Source organism: Lotus japonicus, chromosome 3 (genome assembly GCF_012489685.1).
Source record: "Lotus japonicus ecotype B-129 chromosome 3, LjGifu_v1.2".
Classification (NCBI taxonomy): domain Eukaryota; kingdom Viridiplantae; phylum Streptophyta; class Magnoliopsida; order Fabales; family Fabaceae; genus Lotus; species Lotus japonicus.
In genome coordinates, this window is record NC_080043.1 from 7,047,955 (window position 1) to 7,067,768 (window position 19,814).

A 19,814-nucleotide genomic window follows, 5' to 3' on the forward strand; every position below is an offset into this window, starting at 1 on the left:
AACGACGAAAACAAACAAAGGGAAGAGAGAAAACAGGGTACGTACACGGCTGAGGGGCTCAAGTAATTTATTTTCCAATATTCATATGGTGATATTTAAACTTCGAATTTTAAAAATAAACCTATAATTTTCCATCATTCAGGAACTTTTCACGACAGAGAATAAAATAACAGCTTTCCTTTCAATCACAAACAAAGTCAAATTAAAACATGCAGATATATTCAGATCAACTTAGCTTGCAAGCATATAGACATATTATCATGAAATTCATAGGTTTGCTTCAAGTTTATAAATTCAAGAGAACTTCAAAGCATACGTATATATTGATAACAAGTATTAATAATCATGTACCAAGTAAAGAGAAAAGTTGGTTATGTTATCTATTTAACTACCAAAGAGAAAGAGCGCACATATAACATGGTTGAAGCACAAATCAAACCTGTTTGATCACCGCTTGATGATTTTGCTACTGAAAACTCACTCTCTCGTTCAATATCTCTTATTTTACAATTGTAGTTTAAAGATGAAGACACAACTCACAAGTGATTTCTCAACTGTTTCTCCCTCGATCACTCTAAACATGCATCTACTACTAAGAATTGAAACCTCCCGTATTTATAACCGTCTACCTAGGGTTTGATACCTCTACCCTTCCTTTGATTTAACCTATATTTTTATTTCTTATTTCTTAAATTAAATAGCATATTCTAATTATTCTTTGGAATCATTCTCAATTATTATTCTTGTAGAAGATCAAATGCTTGACTATGAAAATCTTCTAATTAATTTTGAATCTTTTAATTAATGTATTGATCATCTTCTAGAATTTTCTAATTTTATTTATAGCATTTATTTATTATTTTCGGATTTATTTAATTAATTATTATTATAATTTCCAAAATTATTTAATTAATTATTATTATGATAATTTTGAGTGTTGATTTAAATTAATTTTATTAAGATATGACAAAATTGGGTGTTCACAAAGTGTAACCATCATTTTAAATGTCGTTCAGAAATGCTTCCTTAGCCCTTATTAATGGCTCAATTACAGGTCTTACGTACCAAGCCTAGAAATACTAAGTTTGATTGTTCATTTTCATAAGCATTACTCATTTTTAATTTACTACTGGAGTATTCTTCTAAGATCTTGAGATTCTATTTTTGAGTGTCGAAATCATCTTTACAAATATACGCCTGTCATGCCACATCATGCTCCGCCATGAACATTGCAGTCACCACCGGGATATTCGTGACTTTGAATCGGGCTGGTGGACTGTGTGGGCTGCCATAGTTTGGTCAATTTGGAGTCACATAAATGATGTAGTGTTCAAAGGAGGACAAACAAGCAAAGAGAAGGTAGTGGAACTAATTAAGTTTAGAGCTTGGAAATGGCTCAAATGTAAGAAGAAGGGATTCAACTTTTCGTCTTACGAGTGGAACTAGAATCCAAGTGGTTGCCTAGGAAAAAACACAAATTGGTTGAACGGATTTTTTTTTTGATAGGCAATGAAAATATATTGAAAAGAAGTACAAGGGGTACTTCAACCCAATACAAGTGGAGAAAAAGAGAAGAAAAAAAGCTAAGTGAATTAGCGTTACAATGGTAGCACAAACTAAAGCTACCCACAAGAATCCACCCCGCAACTTCATGGAAAAGATCTTAGAAAAAAGTATCATTAAAACCTTACTAGGAAAAACCTCTTTGGGAAAACCTAGTGAAGGAAAAAGAGTACAATTAACTAAGATCAAGAGGGAATTCCATGAAGAGCAAATACAACAAATAACAAGGACCCCACCCAAAGCAAATAAAACAAGGGCCAAGCAGAAAGCAAAAACTCCAACAAAGAAGCACGCGCATGCAAGAACCAACTCCAACCAAATTAAAAACTTTCCTCATCGATCGGCCAAATACCACCTGAGATACCACCAAGTCGAAATTCCTCCAACACATGACAAAACCACCAAGTCGAAATTGGTTGAACAGATGATATGTTAGCAGTAGCCTTACTCCCTTGAAGGTCTGGTAGGAGCTTAGAATTGCTATGCTGGGTAATTAGAAGTTGGAGGAAGGGATGTTGTTTGTTTTCCCCTGCATTTCTCCTTTCTGTTTCAACTTCACCAGCATGTTCCCTCTGAAGGTGCGAAAAACACTAGAAAGGAGGGGGGGGGGATTTTAGAATTGGGTTAAGTTTAACTCTACCACAAAAGTTATTTTAGAGGTTTCTAGTCGGAAAATCATTGTAATATTCTTTAATTACCTTAGATGAGTTAGCTATTAAGGCAAGGCGGAACTCATGCATCACCCGTTTGGTCCTCATATAACAACCTCCTTGCACTTCCCAGAAATTCAAGGCGTTCCTCTTTCCAATCACCTCATTGTTTCGAGGGATAGGAACATCTTTTCCTTTCTCTATAACTCTCAATTGACCATTTCCAGTAACTCTAATGTCAAGGTTTTCTAGGTCACGACCTATGGTGTTGAGGAAGAAGCACTTGCGCTCATTAAAAATCTTTCCATCTGCAAACTCAAGGTAAATTCAAAATATCATCATGGTTAAATTTCCACTTGAAAACAACACATGAAAGGGATATGGAATTTTTGATTTTATTTTACAACACAATTATGCTCATTCTTTGGGTTAGCACAAGGACCATAAAATATTAAGACTGTTTTTGGTTTCTAATATAATAAGTTATGGTGGGTAAAATCATTTTTTGGTGAAAATATTGATATTTGGGAGTCATTTTGAAGGATCGATTTCAGAGTCAAAATCAATTTCGATAGAAGCTATAGAAAGTAGCTTTTGTGTTGAACACAATTAATTGTCAAATTTTTCAAATAAATTTCACAATATTTTTCAGAATAAATTATTTTTTCATAAATATATCCAAATATAAATAACTTAACTTAAGTTTAAAATCGCTTGTACTATAATCCAAACACACTAAATTCTCACCGAACAATGAAAATGAGAGACTTTGTTTAAAATAAAATTGTTTTACCAACCTCCTCCTAGAAGATCCCAAGGCTCAGTCTGAAACACATCAAAATCTGGTATGATTTGAACGGGAAGAGGTTGGTGAAAGACCCTCCTCCTCAAATAAAAATTCACAAGAATCTCATCAGTGGGATCAAACTTGTACCCAGGAAGCAACCTAACACTCCCATCCTCATCCTCATAAATCATGATTAAGTCCTTCATCTCAAAAGGACTTATCTTTGAAATCTTTGGGTGAATCAATGTTGTAAAATCTTGTGGTTAGGAGGAGATCAATTTATAGCTACAAGAAATACGGTGTCATTAATATTTGGGAGTAAAATCTCATGTCCCTATTTTGTGTTACTTTCTCTGTTTGGTCAATGAAATTGTGGTACATTAATTAAAATAATGTATGGATATGAAAGTTATAACTTTACTTGATATATTCTTCTTAAATTACACTAGCGTTTTTACCCCGTGCGTTGCACGGCGAATATTGATCTCATTATTTAGGCACATATTAAAAAATTAAGATATAATAAAAAAATAAGCATTCAACCAAACAAAATCAATCACAATGGTATCACACAACTTGCAAAATTTGATAAATTTTTTTATATATTTAATCCTAATTTTTTTTAAAATTATGAAAAATATACTTATAAATTAGATGAAAAATTGTTTCCGAGAGTTAGCAAAAGTAGTAAAAGCTATGAGACATAAGGGTTGGAGGGGAATGAAGAGTTAGAAAAAATTATTAGTTTTTACTTGAATTATTCTTAATGTAAAATGTTTTTCCCCGTGAAAGTTTTTTACCATGTGATTTAAACATAAATATATATTACTCATTTAAGAAAAATGTTTTAAAATCTGACCGAAAATTTGGCCCCAATTACTATTATTTCGTATTCATTTTAAATTTCAAACTCAATTTTTTTTACAATTTTTTAAAAAAGGAAATGCATTAACTTAAATTGAATATTAACTCCTTAATCTATGAGGTGATTCTATAAATTATATTTATTTATTTAACAATAAAAGAAACCCAATTAATTTTCGTGAGCATTTCTTACCCGTGCGTTGCACAACAAATTTTGTTCTTTTTATTTAAGTATGTATGTTCATATTAAAATTGATATATTGAAATTAATCATGCCAAGATTTACATTAGGCTTAAAAGGTGGAGGATATTGAGGCCAAAAAACGTGGATCACACCCCAAAATAAGTCTCTGCATTTAATTACTTATCTTCCAATATTTTCAGAAAAATGTGATTAGTTTTCCCAATATGTCTGTTTGCGAAATTGAAGGCATATGTTGTAAATGCTTTGACCAATTCCCACTCTGAACAATTTTTCATCGTTGTGGGTTTTTAGTTAATCCATAGCTCCTTTATAATGGGTTGTGCATGAATTCTATTTTGGAGAGATTCATGGCTCCTTTATAATGTTTTCATTTAATAGGGGACAAAGAATCAAAATTATAGGGAAATCGATTTGTATAATTAATTTGTGAAAGTCTCTCTGGCTGTGACACTTGTCAGCCAGAGAGAGGGGTGGGAGGAAAATCATTCTAGCAATGCCATGTGTTAGTTTTTTGTGGATAAGGATTTTCTTTTAATAAGTATATAGATGCCTCAATTTTATTGGTAAAATAAGAAATATGACAATAAAGAAGACAGAATTTCGATCCCAATGTTTGTGGGTTAGAGCGTTAAAATGCAGATAGAAATAGAGAGAGGAGGAACAGTATGTTTCTAGTCATAGCCTCATGCCAAAATTAAAGGAATCTTTTTAATTCTGTTTATATCTCTTGGCAGGGGTGGACTTACATTGGCTTGAGGGGGTTCAACTGAACCCCCTAAGCAAAAAAAATTTGCACTTACACCCATATATAATATTTTTTTGAACCCCCTGAAAATTTTAAACTATACTAGTAGATCAAGCTTTGCACCTATTTGTACTAAAGACTCACATTCACTTACTCTCTCATTTTCTCTCACACACGCGCACTCAGCCACTCACCCTCTTTCTCTCGCTACCCTTAGTCTTACCCAACTGACAAGTGAGAACTGCAATCAGGATCATCGTCTACATAATAGTTCAATCTCAAATTATGCTTCTTCCTTTGTTCAATTTTTCTGTTTCGAGTTAGTTACTTAGTTCTTGAAGACAATCGACTTATTCATTTATCTGATCTTTACTAAATTAGAAACGTTCAATGAGAATAGTATATGTTTCTGGTGTTTTCAGTTTAGATTTCTCATCTCTGTTGGTCAATTTAAACTAAGATATTTTTACAAAATGTTGATTGGGATATGTGAGGTAATATGTGCTCAAATCACCATCATCACATGTAATCTCCACTGGATTTGTCAAACTTGGTAATTTCATTTGTAGGCAACCAATAACATAAACAGAACGAAGGAGCATGAATTAAGTATAACACAATAGAATTTCAATTGCAGTCCCTAAAAGTCTAATAAGTAATTATTGAATGTCAAAAGTGATACTAAAATGATAGATATTAATGAATCATACATACATATGCATGTGTAGGGGTGGAAATAGGCCAGGCGGCTCATCAGGGGCCTATGGCTTGGCTCGTTAGAGGCTCGGCTCGACTCGGCTCGTTTATTAACAAGGTCAGGCTTAGGCTTTTTTAAAAGCTTGATTAATTAAAAAGGCCAGGCCCAAACTATTAAAAAAGCTTATTTGGCCTAACATGCCGGCCTATTTATACATTATTTTTATTAATAATATAAATAAATATAATATAATAATATATTATTTGATTTTTTTAAACTTATGTATACTTTAGTATAAAAGAAAACCCTAAGTTCCTACCCTAACCTAGATTAGAAAGGTTCAAGACATATTCAGCATAGCACATCTTCAGCCGCACAGGACGCAGGCTGCAGCCAGCCACCACTGCCGGTCTGCCGCTGCCAAGTCCACCTCTCCTCCAAACCGCAAGTCACCACTCACCACCACCGTTTTACAAGAATTGCAGGTGTCTATTTTTACTTAAAAAGAAAGTGCAATGATATATAAAAGGTTTATTAGCCCGTTAGCCTAATGACATTCTTTTGATATAATTGTCTGTTAAATAGGCTTTTAAGCAGGCTTGTAGGCCAGGCCAGGCCTTAGAAAAGGCCAGGCCAAGCCGTAAAATTTGGCCTATTGATAGGCCACAGGCCAGGCTTGGGCCACGAAAAGAGAATGCAGGCCAGGCCTAGGCCACGCAAAGCTCGGCTTGGCCCGGCCTATTTCCACCCTTATGCATGTGCATATATAGATAAATATCTGCAGATACAGAATTTCAAGTGACGGGTATTTTTTCCTCTGTTTTTACTTATTTGCCTGCTATTTTTGTTAGCAAGTAAAATGATAAGAGAAAGTCGCTTTTATATTTTTCTGCAAGTTTTTTGTAAGATTTAACTTTATTCAGTTTTCCCTCGATTGAGGGGAGAAAATGATCGCTAGTGTTAGTGTATGTTTTCAACGATTTCAGAACATGAAATCACGCATAGGAAAACTATGACTTGTATAATTTATGATATATGAACATATTAAAGTTATTTTTAATTATATTTTTACCGATGTGTTCATTTAAAAAATTTGAACCCCTGACCCCGGGGTCCTGGATCCGCCACTGTCTCTTGGTATGTTTCTAGTCATATAGTATGTTTCCAGTCACAAATTAACACGTGCCAAAATAATTTTTATTTTAATTTAATGTCGGCTGTAAATATTGAATAAAGAAATTTATTTAACAATAAAAAGGATTTTACTAACCTGATAATCCTGGATTGAGTTAATTGTTTCTTAAATTTGCTAAACAAAATACCATAAGTGCTGTACAATATTTTCTTTTTGAATTTTTTGAATTTACGAGTTGTACAATTTTTTTTTGAGTGATCGTGTTGTACAATATTAAACATGAATAGTTTGAGTTTTAGAAAACCTTCTAAACTTATTCTTCTACTTTATATTTTTCTTTATATATTTGTTTCCATATTTATTTATATTTCAAATTTAATTAACAAGTAAATAATTACTTTATTATAGGACATTTCAATATAGTAAATTTGTATGGTTAGTATTTATCCATTTCAAAATAATTTACAATAAATATTCATCATTATTTTTCCTTCACCGCATTATTCCATAAAGTGCTCCATAAGTGGTCATATTGTCACGATTACTGTATCCCCCCCACCCCCACCTAATATTAGAAATAATAAATAATTAGTTTTCCATTATCACTAATGATTATTATTTTTCAGTTTTGTTCTGTACTAGGACTTACGTGAGAAAAAGAAAGAAAATAAATCCTAGCAGAGCACTTAAAATAGCAAAGATGTCATAAAAGGTAAATTCTCATTAATGTTCAAAAAGTGATTCGTACAAGGTGATGACCTCCCCTTTTATAGAGAGTGTGGTCATGATATGGACTTTTCCTATATTTGGGCCTGACAATCAGGGCCCAAATCTCTATGCGTATAAGACAAATCCAAATGAATCTTCCGGCTGGCTTGTGGGTCCATCTAAAGGGAGGGTAAGAATACTTGTTGTGTCACCAATTCCCCCATGGCGATCTTCATTCGGTCGAGTGCTTATTTTGGGCGGGCATAAGCATCTTTTATGTCCCGCCCAGTCCACATGCCCCCAAGACATGAGACTTAGGTAGGTTGAGCCGAAATGTCTTTAATATGCTACTTTGTCGCATGCTTTCATCATTTACTTGGTGCTTTTTGTCATTATATTGCCGTTCCTCATGATCGCGGACATGTCGCCACGTTCTCGTTTATTTATATGCCGCCATTTCTGCTTTTGTTGATATGACGCCACTTTTATGTTCGTTATTACATTGCCATTTTTATTTTCGTTGATACATCGCCATTGTCATAACCGTCAATCACGTCTTTTCAACTGACGCACGTAATCCTTGTTTTCCGGGATTTCGTCATCATTTGCCATGAATGCAGTTTCCGTTTGTCCGTCTCGAGGAGTTACACCTTTTCACTTCATGCCTTTTTGAATTTCAAATCCCACGACTCTTCCCACGACTCTTCACTACCTATCCCACTCGTTCCCTCTCCTCTTTTCCCTCTATAAAAACCCCTTTTCACTTCTTCACTTTTCCGAAACTCTTCCTCTAAAACTTCTCTGGAATTCTTACTTTCTCCTCTTTGAACTCCGGCGAACCTCCGTTTACTCCGGCCGTCGTCATTGCGCGGTGTTCTCCTTTAGCCGACGTTCTCCTTACCCAATCTTCCATCTCTTCCTCCGGTGAGTTCTTTACACCTTTTTTCTCTCATTTTGTTTTCTCTTTCTTGGAACTGTTCATCTTCTTCTTTTATCTTCTTGAATCTGTTCATCTTCTTCTGTTATCTTTTATGAAATTACCTAACATGTCGTTGAATAATGTTAGTATTTCTTCCATAGAACTTTCTTCACCCTCTACAGAGGAGGAAATTTCTGCCCCCACTGTTATTGAAATTCAATCCTCGCCTTCTACCCACGAGGATTCCGGTCCAACCGGCTCTGTTGACTCTGTACTTTCTTCTAATGGGAATTTATCTTCGCCCGAATGGCGTACACACGTGCATTTGGTTGAAGATAAATGTATGTGGCGTTCCATCTGGGGTAGTATTGGGAGCATTAACTCGCTTCGGATATCTGCCCAAGGGTTTACGAAGATAAATCTCGCCACTTCCAATAACGAGGATCTTCAGTTGAATGTTCTTCCGTGTGGCGAGGATGATTGTGTTCTCGTATGCAAAGAGTCATCAGATGAATCGCCCGATTTCTTTTTCGTTTATGGTTATTTTTTCACTGACTTGAATATTAAACTTCCTTTCTCGCCTTTCATATGTCACGTTCTATCCTTTCTGAACGTGGCGCCTTGCCAACTCCAGCCTAACGCCTGGGGTTTTATCCGTTGCTTTGAAATTCTTTGTGAACATTTGAGCTTCACGCCCACCTACCCTTTGTTTTTTCTTTTCTATAAGTCTGTTACCAAGAAACCTACGTCCGTAAAGTGGGTCCCCCTTTTAGCCCGCAAGAAAATGAGCCGATTTACCGCCCTTAAGAGCCATTACAAAGTGTGGCAGAAAAAATACTTCAAAGTTGTGGAATCGCCTGAAATAAAGGACTTGTTTCGAGATTCCGACAACAATCCCCTCTTCCCCTTTTATTGGACGAAAAATCCTCGCCGAAAAATCTCCGTTTCGTATGACGCCTTGGATGATTTTGAGCGAGGGGTTGCCGATTATCTCCGCTCATTGCCGGTAATCTCTGGTCATGACTTGATTGAGGCGTCGAAATCCGGCACCTTAAATCAATTTTTTAGTAAGTTTACAATCTTCGCACATAACTTGCTTTTCTTTTTATTCATGTGTCATGTCTAACTGTTACATTCCTGTGCAGCCACAATGGGTAAGGGAAAGGTCGACGCCAGCCCGTTGAAGATGAAAGACTATTTCGCCCAATCTGCCGAGGCGGCGAGAAAAAGAGCGGCGGAAGTTGAGCAAAAGAAGAAGCTTGAAGGTGCTTCGGATTCTGACAACCTCCGGGATCCTAAGCGCCAAAAAGCTTCGGGCGCCACTGAAAGAACTGCCGGTGGTAAACCTCTTCACCAGACAACTCTCAATCCAATTGGTTCGGGCTCTAAGAGTAAATCGGTGGAGAAAAAGAAGGGACATGACAACGTCCCGCCCCCCAACATGATTCAAGCATGATGATCAACCGCCTGCTGACCCCATTTGGCCATGCTGGCACTAGTTCAGCCATTGGAGGCGAGGCTTCTCCTCCTTTGTTAAACTTGTCCGATCCTCACTTCAATGGTTTGGACTTCATGAATCGAACTTTCGATAACCCGCTTCACAAAGACATTGCTGGTCAAGGCCCCCTCAATATTGCTTCTATGGCTATTCATAATGCACTTTCTGCCGCTAGTACCGTGGCGGGTATGGCTTATTATGTTAAGGATTTGCACGCGGCCAAGAATCGTTTTGAAAAGAAGGCGACTGACTATAAGGCTGCGTATGAGCGAGCAAAAGTCGACGCTGAAACCGCCAACAAACATCTGAAGTCTTCTGAGGAGAAATGTTCCAAGTTAACTGAAGACTTGGCGACTTCTGACCTGCTCCTTCAGAAGACCAAATCCATGAAAGAAGCCATTAACGTCAAACATACTGCTATTCAGGCTAAGTGCCAAAAGCTGGCACAGAAGTATGAACGCCTAAACGCTTCCATTTTAGGGCGCGCATCCCTTCAATTTGCTCAAGGCTTTCTGGCGGCCAAAGAGCAAATCAGTATTGTTGAGCCGGGCTTTGATCTTTCCCGCATCGGGTATTTGAAGGAGATCAAGGATGGTCAGGTGGTCGGCGATGACGATGTTGACATTGCCCTCCTTCCTCAATTCGATTCGGAGAGTGAACCTGAGGAAGAAAGTGAAGATGTTCATGGCGAAGGCAAGAATGGGGATGATGGGGAGAAGAATCCACAAGCTGCCGCAAACCAAGACAACAACACCAACACTGAGAACTTGACTTGATTTTACTTGTTTTATTTTGTTTAAGTCTTATTTTGTTTTGGGCTTTGCCCTTTTTGCTTGTTGTTGTGTTAAGGACATGTAGGGTGCCACACCCTTTTCTTATTGTAATGAAGTTCTTTTTAGTTCAACTGTTGTTACTTTTTGATTCAACTGTTGTTGCCTTGGCGTTGTTTATTTTCTAAATCGTTGTCATTTAGGTTGATATACCTTAGTCGACTTTTCGACGTGGCTTGGTTTCTAGTGGCCACTAGAATTGCCAAGGCTTTTGATATTTGATGGCGATACTTTCTTATTCCGAAAGGATTATTCGCGGTATTTTATACCCTGATACGACTTGCGCCGCATAAACTCGTAATATAAATCAAAAGACAAGCAATTTATTAAAATGATTTTTTTCATTACTTTTCATAAATGGGAGCGATTGTCCCTTCATTCTTTACATATGCCGCCTCATTAAAAACATTTCCAGAGAAAGGAAAAAAGAGTGCGACTTCATTCATTTTTGTTGTTGCCTTTTAGCTGAAATACTGCTTCAAATGAGAGGCGTTCCATGTTCGTGGAATCTTTTGACCATTGAGTTGTTCCAATTTATAAGCTCCTCCTCCAACATCACCAATTATCCTGTAAGGCCCGCCCCAATTGGGCGAAAGTTTGTTATGCTTGTCGGGTATAGTGTTCTTTCGAAGCACTAAGTCCCCCACCCTCATAGTTCTTGGAACTACCTTCGTTGCAAATTTCCTGGCAACTTTTACCTTCCCCGCCTCATTCCTTAGGTGTGCCTCCCGTTGTTCCTCAGGCAACATGATTAAATTTGCTATCAAGTTTTCTCCATTGTCGTCCTCGTTAAACCGAGTTACTCGCCAACTTTGGTTCTCAATTTCAACAGGGAGCATGGCATCTGTTCCATAAGTTAAACGATATGGGGTTTCCTTCGTGCTTGTCTGCTCAGTTGTGTTATATTCCCATAGGACGCCTGGTAGCTCCTCCGCCCAAAGACCTTTCGCCTCATCCAATTTCTTCTTTAAGCCTTTTAAAATAACCTTGTTGGCTGATTCGGCCTGTCCATTTGTCTGTGGATGTTCTACTGATGCAAATCTCATTTCAATTCTCATATCTGCACAAAATTCTCTGGTGACATTACTTGTGAACTGAGTCCCATTGTCCATCACTAAAGCCATGGGGACCCCAAATCTGCACACAATACGTCGCCACAGAAAATTCCTGACCTTGGCGGCTGTAATAGTCGCCACTGCTTCCGCTTCTATCCACTTGGTGAAATAATCAACTGCCACAATGATATACTTTAGTTGTGCCTTAGCTACTGGGAAAGGTCCTAGAATGTCAGTCCCCCACATAGCAAATGGCCAAGGTGCCATCATGGTTGTTAACTCCTCAGGCGGGGCTTTATGTAAGTCAGAAAAAACTTGACACTTTTCACACTTCTTAACATATTCTAGACAATCCCTCTTCATTGTTGGCCAGTAAAATCCTGCCCTCAAAACCTTTACTACCAACGATCGCCCCCCTATTTGGCTAGAACATACCCCTTCGTGGACCTCCGCCATGATTCCCAGGGCATCTCTCGCGTCGACACATTTGAGCATAGGAGACATAATTCTCCGCCGGTATAGTTCACCATCTACCAGCGTATAAAAACTAGCCTCCCTACGCCTTTCTTTCGTATTCAGGGCATTGTCCTTAGGAGGATCTTTGAGGAAAGTCTTGATTGGCTCCATCCACGAAGGTTCGCCTTTAATCACTGACTTCACTGGCTTTAATTTCACTTCCACCAAGTCAATACTGGGGCGAAGGAGGGTTTCCTGAATGATTGTTTGATAATTGCCCAACCGCCCCATGCTGGCCAACTTTGCTAGCACATCAGCCCTTTCGTTTTGACTTCTTGGAACATGTTATATTCTGATCTTCTCTATCTCCATCATTAATCTACGCACCACCTCCAGATACTTTGAAAGTTGTGGATCCTTGACTTGATACTCGCCGTTTACCTGTCTAACGACCAGCTGTGAGTCGCATTTGATGAACAATTTCTAAACGCCTAATTCAATGGCCAGCCTTAATCCGGCGATTAATGCCTCATATTCTGATTGGTTGTTGCTTGCCTTGAACTCGAATTTCAAAGATTGTTCAATGACCATCTTATCCGGGCTTTCAATTGTTATTCCAGCCCCACTTTTAGTGTCGTTTGAGGATCCATAACAAGACAGGATCCACTCGCCTTGAGTTTTCTCGCCTTCCGCGGGTGTTAGTTCCGCCACAAAGTCAATCAAATTCTGTATTGTAACTTGTCCCCTTGGCTCATACTGTATATCATACTCAGACAACTCGACTGACCAGCTGACCAATCGCCCAGACAAGTCAGGCTTCTGGAGTACTTGCCTCAAAGGAACATCGGTTTTAACTCTGATTTGGAAACTTTGGAAGTATGGTCTAAGGCGCCTTGCTGTTTTTAGAATCACCAAGGCCGCCTTTTCAATTTTTTGATATCACAATTCAGCACCTTGCAGAGTATGACTCACAAAATATATAACCTTCTGCTTTTTCCCTTCTTCCTGAAGCAACACCGTACTGACCGCCCTATCCATGACTGCCAAGTAGAGCGTCAAAGGAACGCCAGGCGTGGGCTTGGATAGTACTGGTAACGTTGCTAATGATTCTTTCAACTTGGTAAAAGCTTGTTCACATGCCTCGGTCCATTGAAACTTCGAATTCTTTTTCAAACAAGTGAAGAACGGAGTCGCTCTCTCGCCCGCCATTGGCAAGAAACGGGCTAAAGCATCCATGTGTCATGTTAATCGCTGTACTTCCTTGACACTTTTCGGGCTTTTCATTTCTAAAATCGCCTTGCCTTTATCTGGGTTCACTTTAATCCCCCTTGATGTTATCATGAAACCCAGAAACTTTCTGAAGGTATGAAAAACGGTAGAAAGGGGGTTTGAATAACGTTTTCAGTATAAAACTTCCACCTTAAAGATTTTGACAAATCTTTCGAGAACTTAAGTGCTAAAGATAAGAGATAGAAAAGCACACAAGGATTTTATCCTGGTTCACTTGATAAATCACTCAAGCTACTCCAGTCCACCCGTTAAGGTGATTTCTTCCTTCTTAGAATGAAGGCAATCCACTAATCAGGTAAGAGTTACAACTGCACTTGAAACCTACAAGTGACTAACAATTACACTGACTTAGCTCACACTAAGATTCACTCTCTTAGTCTTCTCTAGGATCCGATCAGCCTTGATCTCCTAAAGGAACTAAACAAACTGTTTATCAAAGAATTGTTTACAAGAGATTTGCTTCTAAAAAGCTAATAGTAAACTCAATGAATTTCAGATGAAAGAAAGCTTAGAAGAATTTAAGTTTGTCTTGCGCGTATGTGAATGCTTCTAGCCGTTTCTTTCAGTCTTCAGCCTCTTTATATACTCCAAGGATTAGGGTTGAGCGTTGTATGGGAAATGCTACCGTTGGAGGGCAGTTCTGGAAAATCCAGCTTCTGCTGTGTCTGAGACTGTTAGGTAGGTCGTCAGGAAGGTACAGTTGCTTTTGTACTTGGATAGCGACTTGACCTTTAAACCTAGGAGACTTCTGATCAGGGGAATGCTTCATATTGGAACTTGTGAAGCCGGTTGATCAGAGTCAGAGGGAAAGCCCAGATCCTCTGACCATTGTTTCTTCTGATTCTGAACTCAGAGGGAAGAACATAGTCTTCAGAGTATCTTGCTTCTGGACAACAGAATTTCACTAATCAGCTTCTGGATCTTCAGAGTCTTTTACACCATCAGAATATCTGAGCCTTCAGTGTTTCTTGGTTATCAGACTATCTGGATCTTCAGAACTTCTAGTGACTGAGTCCACATCAGAGTTTGTATAACTTCAGAACTTCTGAAGCTTTTCCACTGTTCATACTGAACATGGTGAATGCGAAAGCGTTGCTTGGGTTGCTCTTTATACACAGTGCTTCTGATTTGTGTGAGATTGAGTTGAGGTCAGAGCCTGTAAATAGCACACTCAGAAGAACACGTTAGAGTACCACAATTGTTCATATCAAAGGTTAACTTGTAATCATCAAAACATAGAGTTGTACTACTAGATCAAAACTTGATCTTACACTTTCCCCCTTGAATCCCAAATGAACATTTCCCTGGATTTAACTTCATCTGGTATTTTCTTAGCTGAGCAAATGCCTCCTTAAGATCGTCGCCATGATCCTTGGACTTGACGGACTTAACAATCATGTCATCCACATAAACTTCCATATTTCTTCCAACTTGCTTTGAAAAAATTTTATCCATGAGGCGTTGGTATGTGGCTCCTGCGTTCTTCAAGCCAAAAGGCATAGTTTTGTAACAATAATTCGCCTGGTTAGTCATGAAACGCCGTACTTTCCTCGTCTGAAGGGTGCATCATGATTTGGTTATACCTAGAATATGCATCCATGAGACTTAAAAGTTCATTTCCGGAGGCCCCATCCACCAATTTATCGACATTGGAAGAGGATATGAGTCTTTGGGACACACTTTGTTCAGGCTTGTGTAATCCATGCACATTCTCCACTTCCCATTGGCTTTCATGACCATCACTACATTGGCGAGCCAGTTGGATATTGCACCTCGCGAATAAACTGGGCCTTGATTAACTTCTCAGTTTCTACTTGCACCGCCTTGTTCTTTTCATCACTCATCCTTCGCCTTGGTTGGATGACCGGTGTTGCTCCTGGCCGTATGGCCAGTTTATGAGTGATCAAGTTGGGGTCAATCCCTGGTACGTCATTAATTGTCCATGCAAATAGATCCAAATTATCGCCCAAAAGGGCGATCAACCTTTCCTCCTGTTCTTTGGTTAAACTGCTGCCGATTTTCAAAACCTTATCCTTGACTTTCGCTGATTTTGTTTCTTCCAAAGGTTGTGGGCGGAAATCATCTGCATCATCTCTTGGGTCTAAGCTAAACCCTTCTTGTGGAAAAATCTATGTGATACGGTGGCTTTCCTTGGCGACTTTTCGCCCATAGAGAGCCACACTTCTTAGAGAACATTCCCTTGCTGCATTCTGATCCACACGAAGGACCCCAACCTTCCCATTGTTGGCTGGGTACTTGACAGTTAAATGAGCGGTCGAAATTACAGCACACGACTTGTTAAGGGTGTCCCGCCCCAAGAGCCGTTATAATTGGCCCTACACGCCAATACTAGATACTTCACCTGAAATTTCTTGACAAACTCTCATTCACCAAAATTTGTTGGTATTTCTACGTATCCCCGTACATTGACACAGTCTCCAGTAAATCCCACCAGGGTTCCTTGATATGGTTTCAAGTCTGCCTCCTTTAACCCCAGGCGATCGAAGGCATCTCCATAAATGATGTCCGCCGAAGATCCCTGGTCTAAAAACACTTTTTTCGTCATGTAATTGTTAACCCTGATTGTTACTACAATCGGGTCATTGTCATGAGGGATAACGTGTGCAAAATCCTGAGGAGTGAATATAATGGGAGAGTGATTCGACCAGCATTCACCCTCGTATGCCGCATGTACGGAATGTACTGCCGCCACATAACGCTTTCTAGCCTTGCTTGAAATTGCTCCCCCTCCAAATCCGCCTGCAATGGATAAGCATTCACCCACAGGATCGCCCAACTCTTCAACTATCTCCTTTCCTTTGCCTTTGTCCCCTTGAGTTACCTTAGTGACCTCTGGTGTTGCTGCATCTTTAACAAAATTTCCTAGATGTTTCGCCTTGATCAGCCGTTCAATCTTCCGCCGCAGATTCCAACAATTATCCGTGGTGTGCCCCAACGTTTTATGGTACTCACACCATCTGTTTGTATCCACATTAGCTGGTGGTCGCCGAGGCGGTGGCAGATATTGCACCACATTTGTCTGTCCAACTGCTCTCAAGATGGTACTTAGGGGAGCATTCAATTTAGTAAGTGGGACTGGAGCTGGCGAGGCTCCCTCTTGGCCAGCCGGGGCTGTAGTGGTACCTTGGGGATTTCTGTGCCATGTATTCTGGAATCCGGGTTTGGAATTTTGATATGGGCCAGGCCTTGGAATACGTGGAGTTTGAGCTACCCTTGTTTTCTTTACAGCCTTGGGTTTTTTCTGCGAAACTCCGCCAGGCTGGACGTGTTTTCGCCCCTCCTCTCTTTCTTGCTTTTTCTGATCGTCTTGCTCAATCAAGATGAATTCCTGAACGCGAGCGCGAAGGTCCATCATGTCTCTCGCCGGTCGTCTTGTTAAATCTCGATTCAAATCCCCCGCCCTAAGGCCATTCTTGAAAGATGCCAAGCACACATCCGGGTTGTCCTCTCCAGTTGAACAGCCATCTTGCTGAAGCGCGCCATGTAGGTCTTTAACTTCTCCCCTGGCTGCTGATGTATGCTAATGAGGTCAAACATTGTTGCCTTTGTAGTTTTGTTGGCGGAGAATTGAGTTAGGAATTTAGTAGACAGATCGGTAAAATTGTCAATGGAGAAGGGCGGTTGTCTAATGAACCACTGCATCGCCATTCCCTTGAATGTTGAAGGCAATAATCTGCACTTCACCGCGTCTGTCGCCCCACCAATTACCATCTTGGTGTTAAAATATCTCAAATGGTCCATGGGATCAGAGTCGCCCGAGAAGGCGTCTAATGCCATTGTTTGCAAATGCTTTGGTATGTCCACCTTGGTGATGGCTGGAACAAAAGGTTGAAATTCGACGACGTCCTCAGCCTCAAGACGTTGTCCTTGTTTAAAATCTTGCCGCTGGGTTAGATACTCGACATGGGCTTTCAACTGCTCATTTTGGCTTTGTACCTTTTGCAAAGTATCCAACATTTGTTGCAAAGCCGCAGGCGTGATACCCGTCACTACTTCTTGTGTTTTCTTCGGAGCGCTGTTTTTAAGGTCTTCGAGATTCACGTATTCAGGCAGCGTTGATCGTCGCCTGACACTTGGATCTGATTTGGCTATCAGATCGGAGGGTTTTCTCGGAGCTAAGTTCACCAGCGACGCTGGTGATTGCGCCACTGAGTGGACCCCCTCCGAGGAAGCCTCCTGCTCTTGCTCCTGAAGTATGGCATGATTGTTGTCCCGACCGCCGCCGCGTCCGCCCTGACAACCACCACCTCTCCGGCGATGATCACGGCGACCCACGCCGCATGAACGAGTCTCCATGAATCGTGACTCTCACCTTCTACGTCACTGGTAGATCTAGGTTAGAGCCACAGACGGCGCCAATGTTCTGTACTAGGACAGCTTACGTGAGAAAAGGAAAGAAAGCAAACCCTAGCAATATGTCATAAAAGGTAAATTCTCATTAATGTTCAAAAAGTGATTCGTATAAGGTGATGACCTCCCCTTTTATAGAGGGTGTGGTCATGATATGGATTTTTCCTATATTTGGGCCTGACAATCAGGGCCCAAATCTCTATGCGTATAAGACAAATCCTAAGGAATCTTCCAGCTGGCTTGTGGGTCCATCTAAAGGGAAGGTAAGAATACTTGTTGTGTCACCAATTCCCGCCATGGCGAACTTCATTCGGTCGAGTGCTTATTTTGGGCGGGCATAAGCATCTTTTATGTCCCGCCCAGTCCAAGTTTCATACGTCTTAATTCATAAATTTTGATTATTTCATTTTTCGGTAATTAATAATTTAAATTCATATTGAAGGCAATTTTAAAAAAGATGCAAAGTTAAATCAATTTTTTTTGTTACAAATTTAAATTAACAAAACTCGTCCATTAAACTTTAATAGATTAAATATAAATTTATGATAAATATTTTTAAAAATTAATAAAAATTTACATATTTATATTAAATTTATTGCTATCTTTTTTTTTGAAAGTCTATCTATCCCTAAAAGTTTCTTATTACCGTCTAGTAATTTAAATTTGCTATTTCTTTAAATTTATCAAATTCTGAAAATTGAAATCAATTATTATTCTTAACGAATATTGATTGATTTTCAAATTTTATTTTTCATTTATTTTAAAATATTTGATTCAGGTTTACCGTTGTTACTTACCAAAAAAAAGCTTTGACGTTGTTTTTCAATTGTCTTTAACTATTTGAAGTTTTATTTTTTATTAGAAATATAAAAGTATATATTAGCGAAAAGCTTGAGAGCTCTCTCAAGAAGAGAATATATAACAGATAAAGTTAGTAGTAGAAAAAATACCTCTGAACACCTCAAAACGAGGAAAACGCTCCCAAACACTCATAAAGATCGAGCCTGGCCAAAAAACCCAACAAAGAGCGCCCCAAGCAGAGAAAAGGACCAAGAAAAAGACCCTACAAGGATAGGCATAGGAAGCAACAAAATCGCCCAAAACAATACCCATAACTGCCAACAAAAAATCCCAAAGCACTAGCCAACACCTAAGAAGGAGCAACCCCAAAGCTCTAGCCAACACCAAAGAAGGAGTAAACCCGCTAAGAACCTCTCCATACAACCTCAGATGGTTAGCAATGAGATGATCCACATAGCTTTGAATGACTCCCTCATCAATCCCAACGGGAACGACTCCTAGTTGTTTGACAAGTAAAATGTCGTTATGAGCTCTCGTCATCACACCAATAGAATCACTGGCTGCCTGTGGTTTGATTAATAGAGCCTAAGAGTCATGAACATTGTATACAGTTTAATTTCTTGCACATCTTGTACGTTTTTAATGCATTTTTTGGCTCTTAAAAAAAAGGGACCAAAGAAGATCCCTTAACTTGTCGGGCGAGACCTCTACCATTGGAATCTCAACAACCTCATCAATCACAACTCCTAACATCTCCTTTTTATGGTGTAAGACCCAGGATTTTAGAATTTAATAAATAATTAATTTCCAACTCACGCATAGGATTTTGTGTCAGTGTGAGAGGAACTTGACTTTCGTTTGAAGGTTGGATTAATATTATGAAGAAGAAAGTTCAGGAAATGACTAAGAATAGTACTATAGTCGATATAGTTTATAGCACGAGTTTTATTCACTTCCGCCTTAGGGCGAAAACGTTAGTAAATGGCTAATCTGCTCTTAAAGCACTGTAGAAGAGGAATTCAAAAATATTCAAAGGATTATAAGAATTTCTCTTATTCCTTTCCCTAACGAGTGTTCCAACACAAAACCCTGGACTGTACGAACGACCGATTTTGTTTCTCGGAAGTTTGCCGAAACTGAATCCCTGATAGCTCAAAAACCTTAAAGTAAACTGTTGATGAAGACTTTTCTATTCGGAGCTTCAAACGAAGATTCCACACGCGTACACCCATTTCTTTCG

At 39.1% G+C, this 19,814-nt stretch overlaps 2 protein-coding genes across 2 annotated transcripts; both read right to left on the reverse strand.

The window, feature by feature from the left end:
• Positions 1-1,883: 1,883 nt before the first annotated feature.
• On the reverse strand, positions 1,884-3,191 carry LOC130743506 (NAC domain-containing protein 83-like). The gene is made up of 3 exons (XM_057595757.1): positions 3,011-3,191; positions 2,262-2,521; positions 1,884-2,153 (listed from the first exon to the last, which is right to left on the reverse strand). The coding sequence occupies exons 1-3, from the start codon at positions 3,189-3,191 to the stop codon at positions 1,884-1,886; spliced, it is 711 nt and encodes a 236-aa protein (XP_057451740.1).
• A 7,754-nt stretch (positions 3,192-10,945) lies between these two features.
• LOC130743507 (uncharacterized) lies at positions 10,946-11,725 on the reverse strand. Its single transcript, XM_057595758.1, has 2 exons — positions 11,270-11,725; positions 10,946-10,981 (listed from the first exon to the last, which is right to left on the reverse strand). The coding sequence occupies exons 1-2, from the start codon at positions 11,723-11,725 to the stop codon at positions 10,946-10,948; spliced, it is 492 nt and encodes a 163-aa protein (XP_057451741.1).
• Positions 11,726-19,814: the final 8,089 nt, after the last annotated feature.

What these genes read in the sequence shown, in the direction of transcription:
- LOC130743507 (XM_057595758.1), bottom strand. Translation starts at nt 11,725, where the DNA reads ATGGCTTTAGTGATGGACAATGGGACTCAGTTCACAAGTAATGTCACC. An exon ending in CCAGGAAATTTGCAACGAAG is followed by an intron (nt 10,982 to 11,269) that starts GTAGTTCCAAGA and finishes GCATATGTAAAG; the next exon opens with AATGAAGGGACAATCGCTCC.
- LOC130743506 (XM_057595757.1), bottom strand. Translation starts at nt 3,191, where the DNA reads ATGATTTATGAGGATGAGGATGGGAGTGTTAGGTTGCTTCCTGGGTAC. An exon ending in TTGGGATCTTCTAGGAGGAG is followed by an intron (nt 2,522 to 3,010) that starts GTTGGTAAAACA and finishes TTGAGTTTGCAG; the next exon opens with ATGGAAAGATTTTTAATGAG. An exon ending in TAATAGCTAACTCATCTAAG is followed by an intron (nt 2,154 to 2,261) that starts GTAATTAAAGAA and finishes CCTCCTTTCTAG; the next exon opens with TGTTTTTCGCACCTTCAGAG.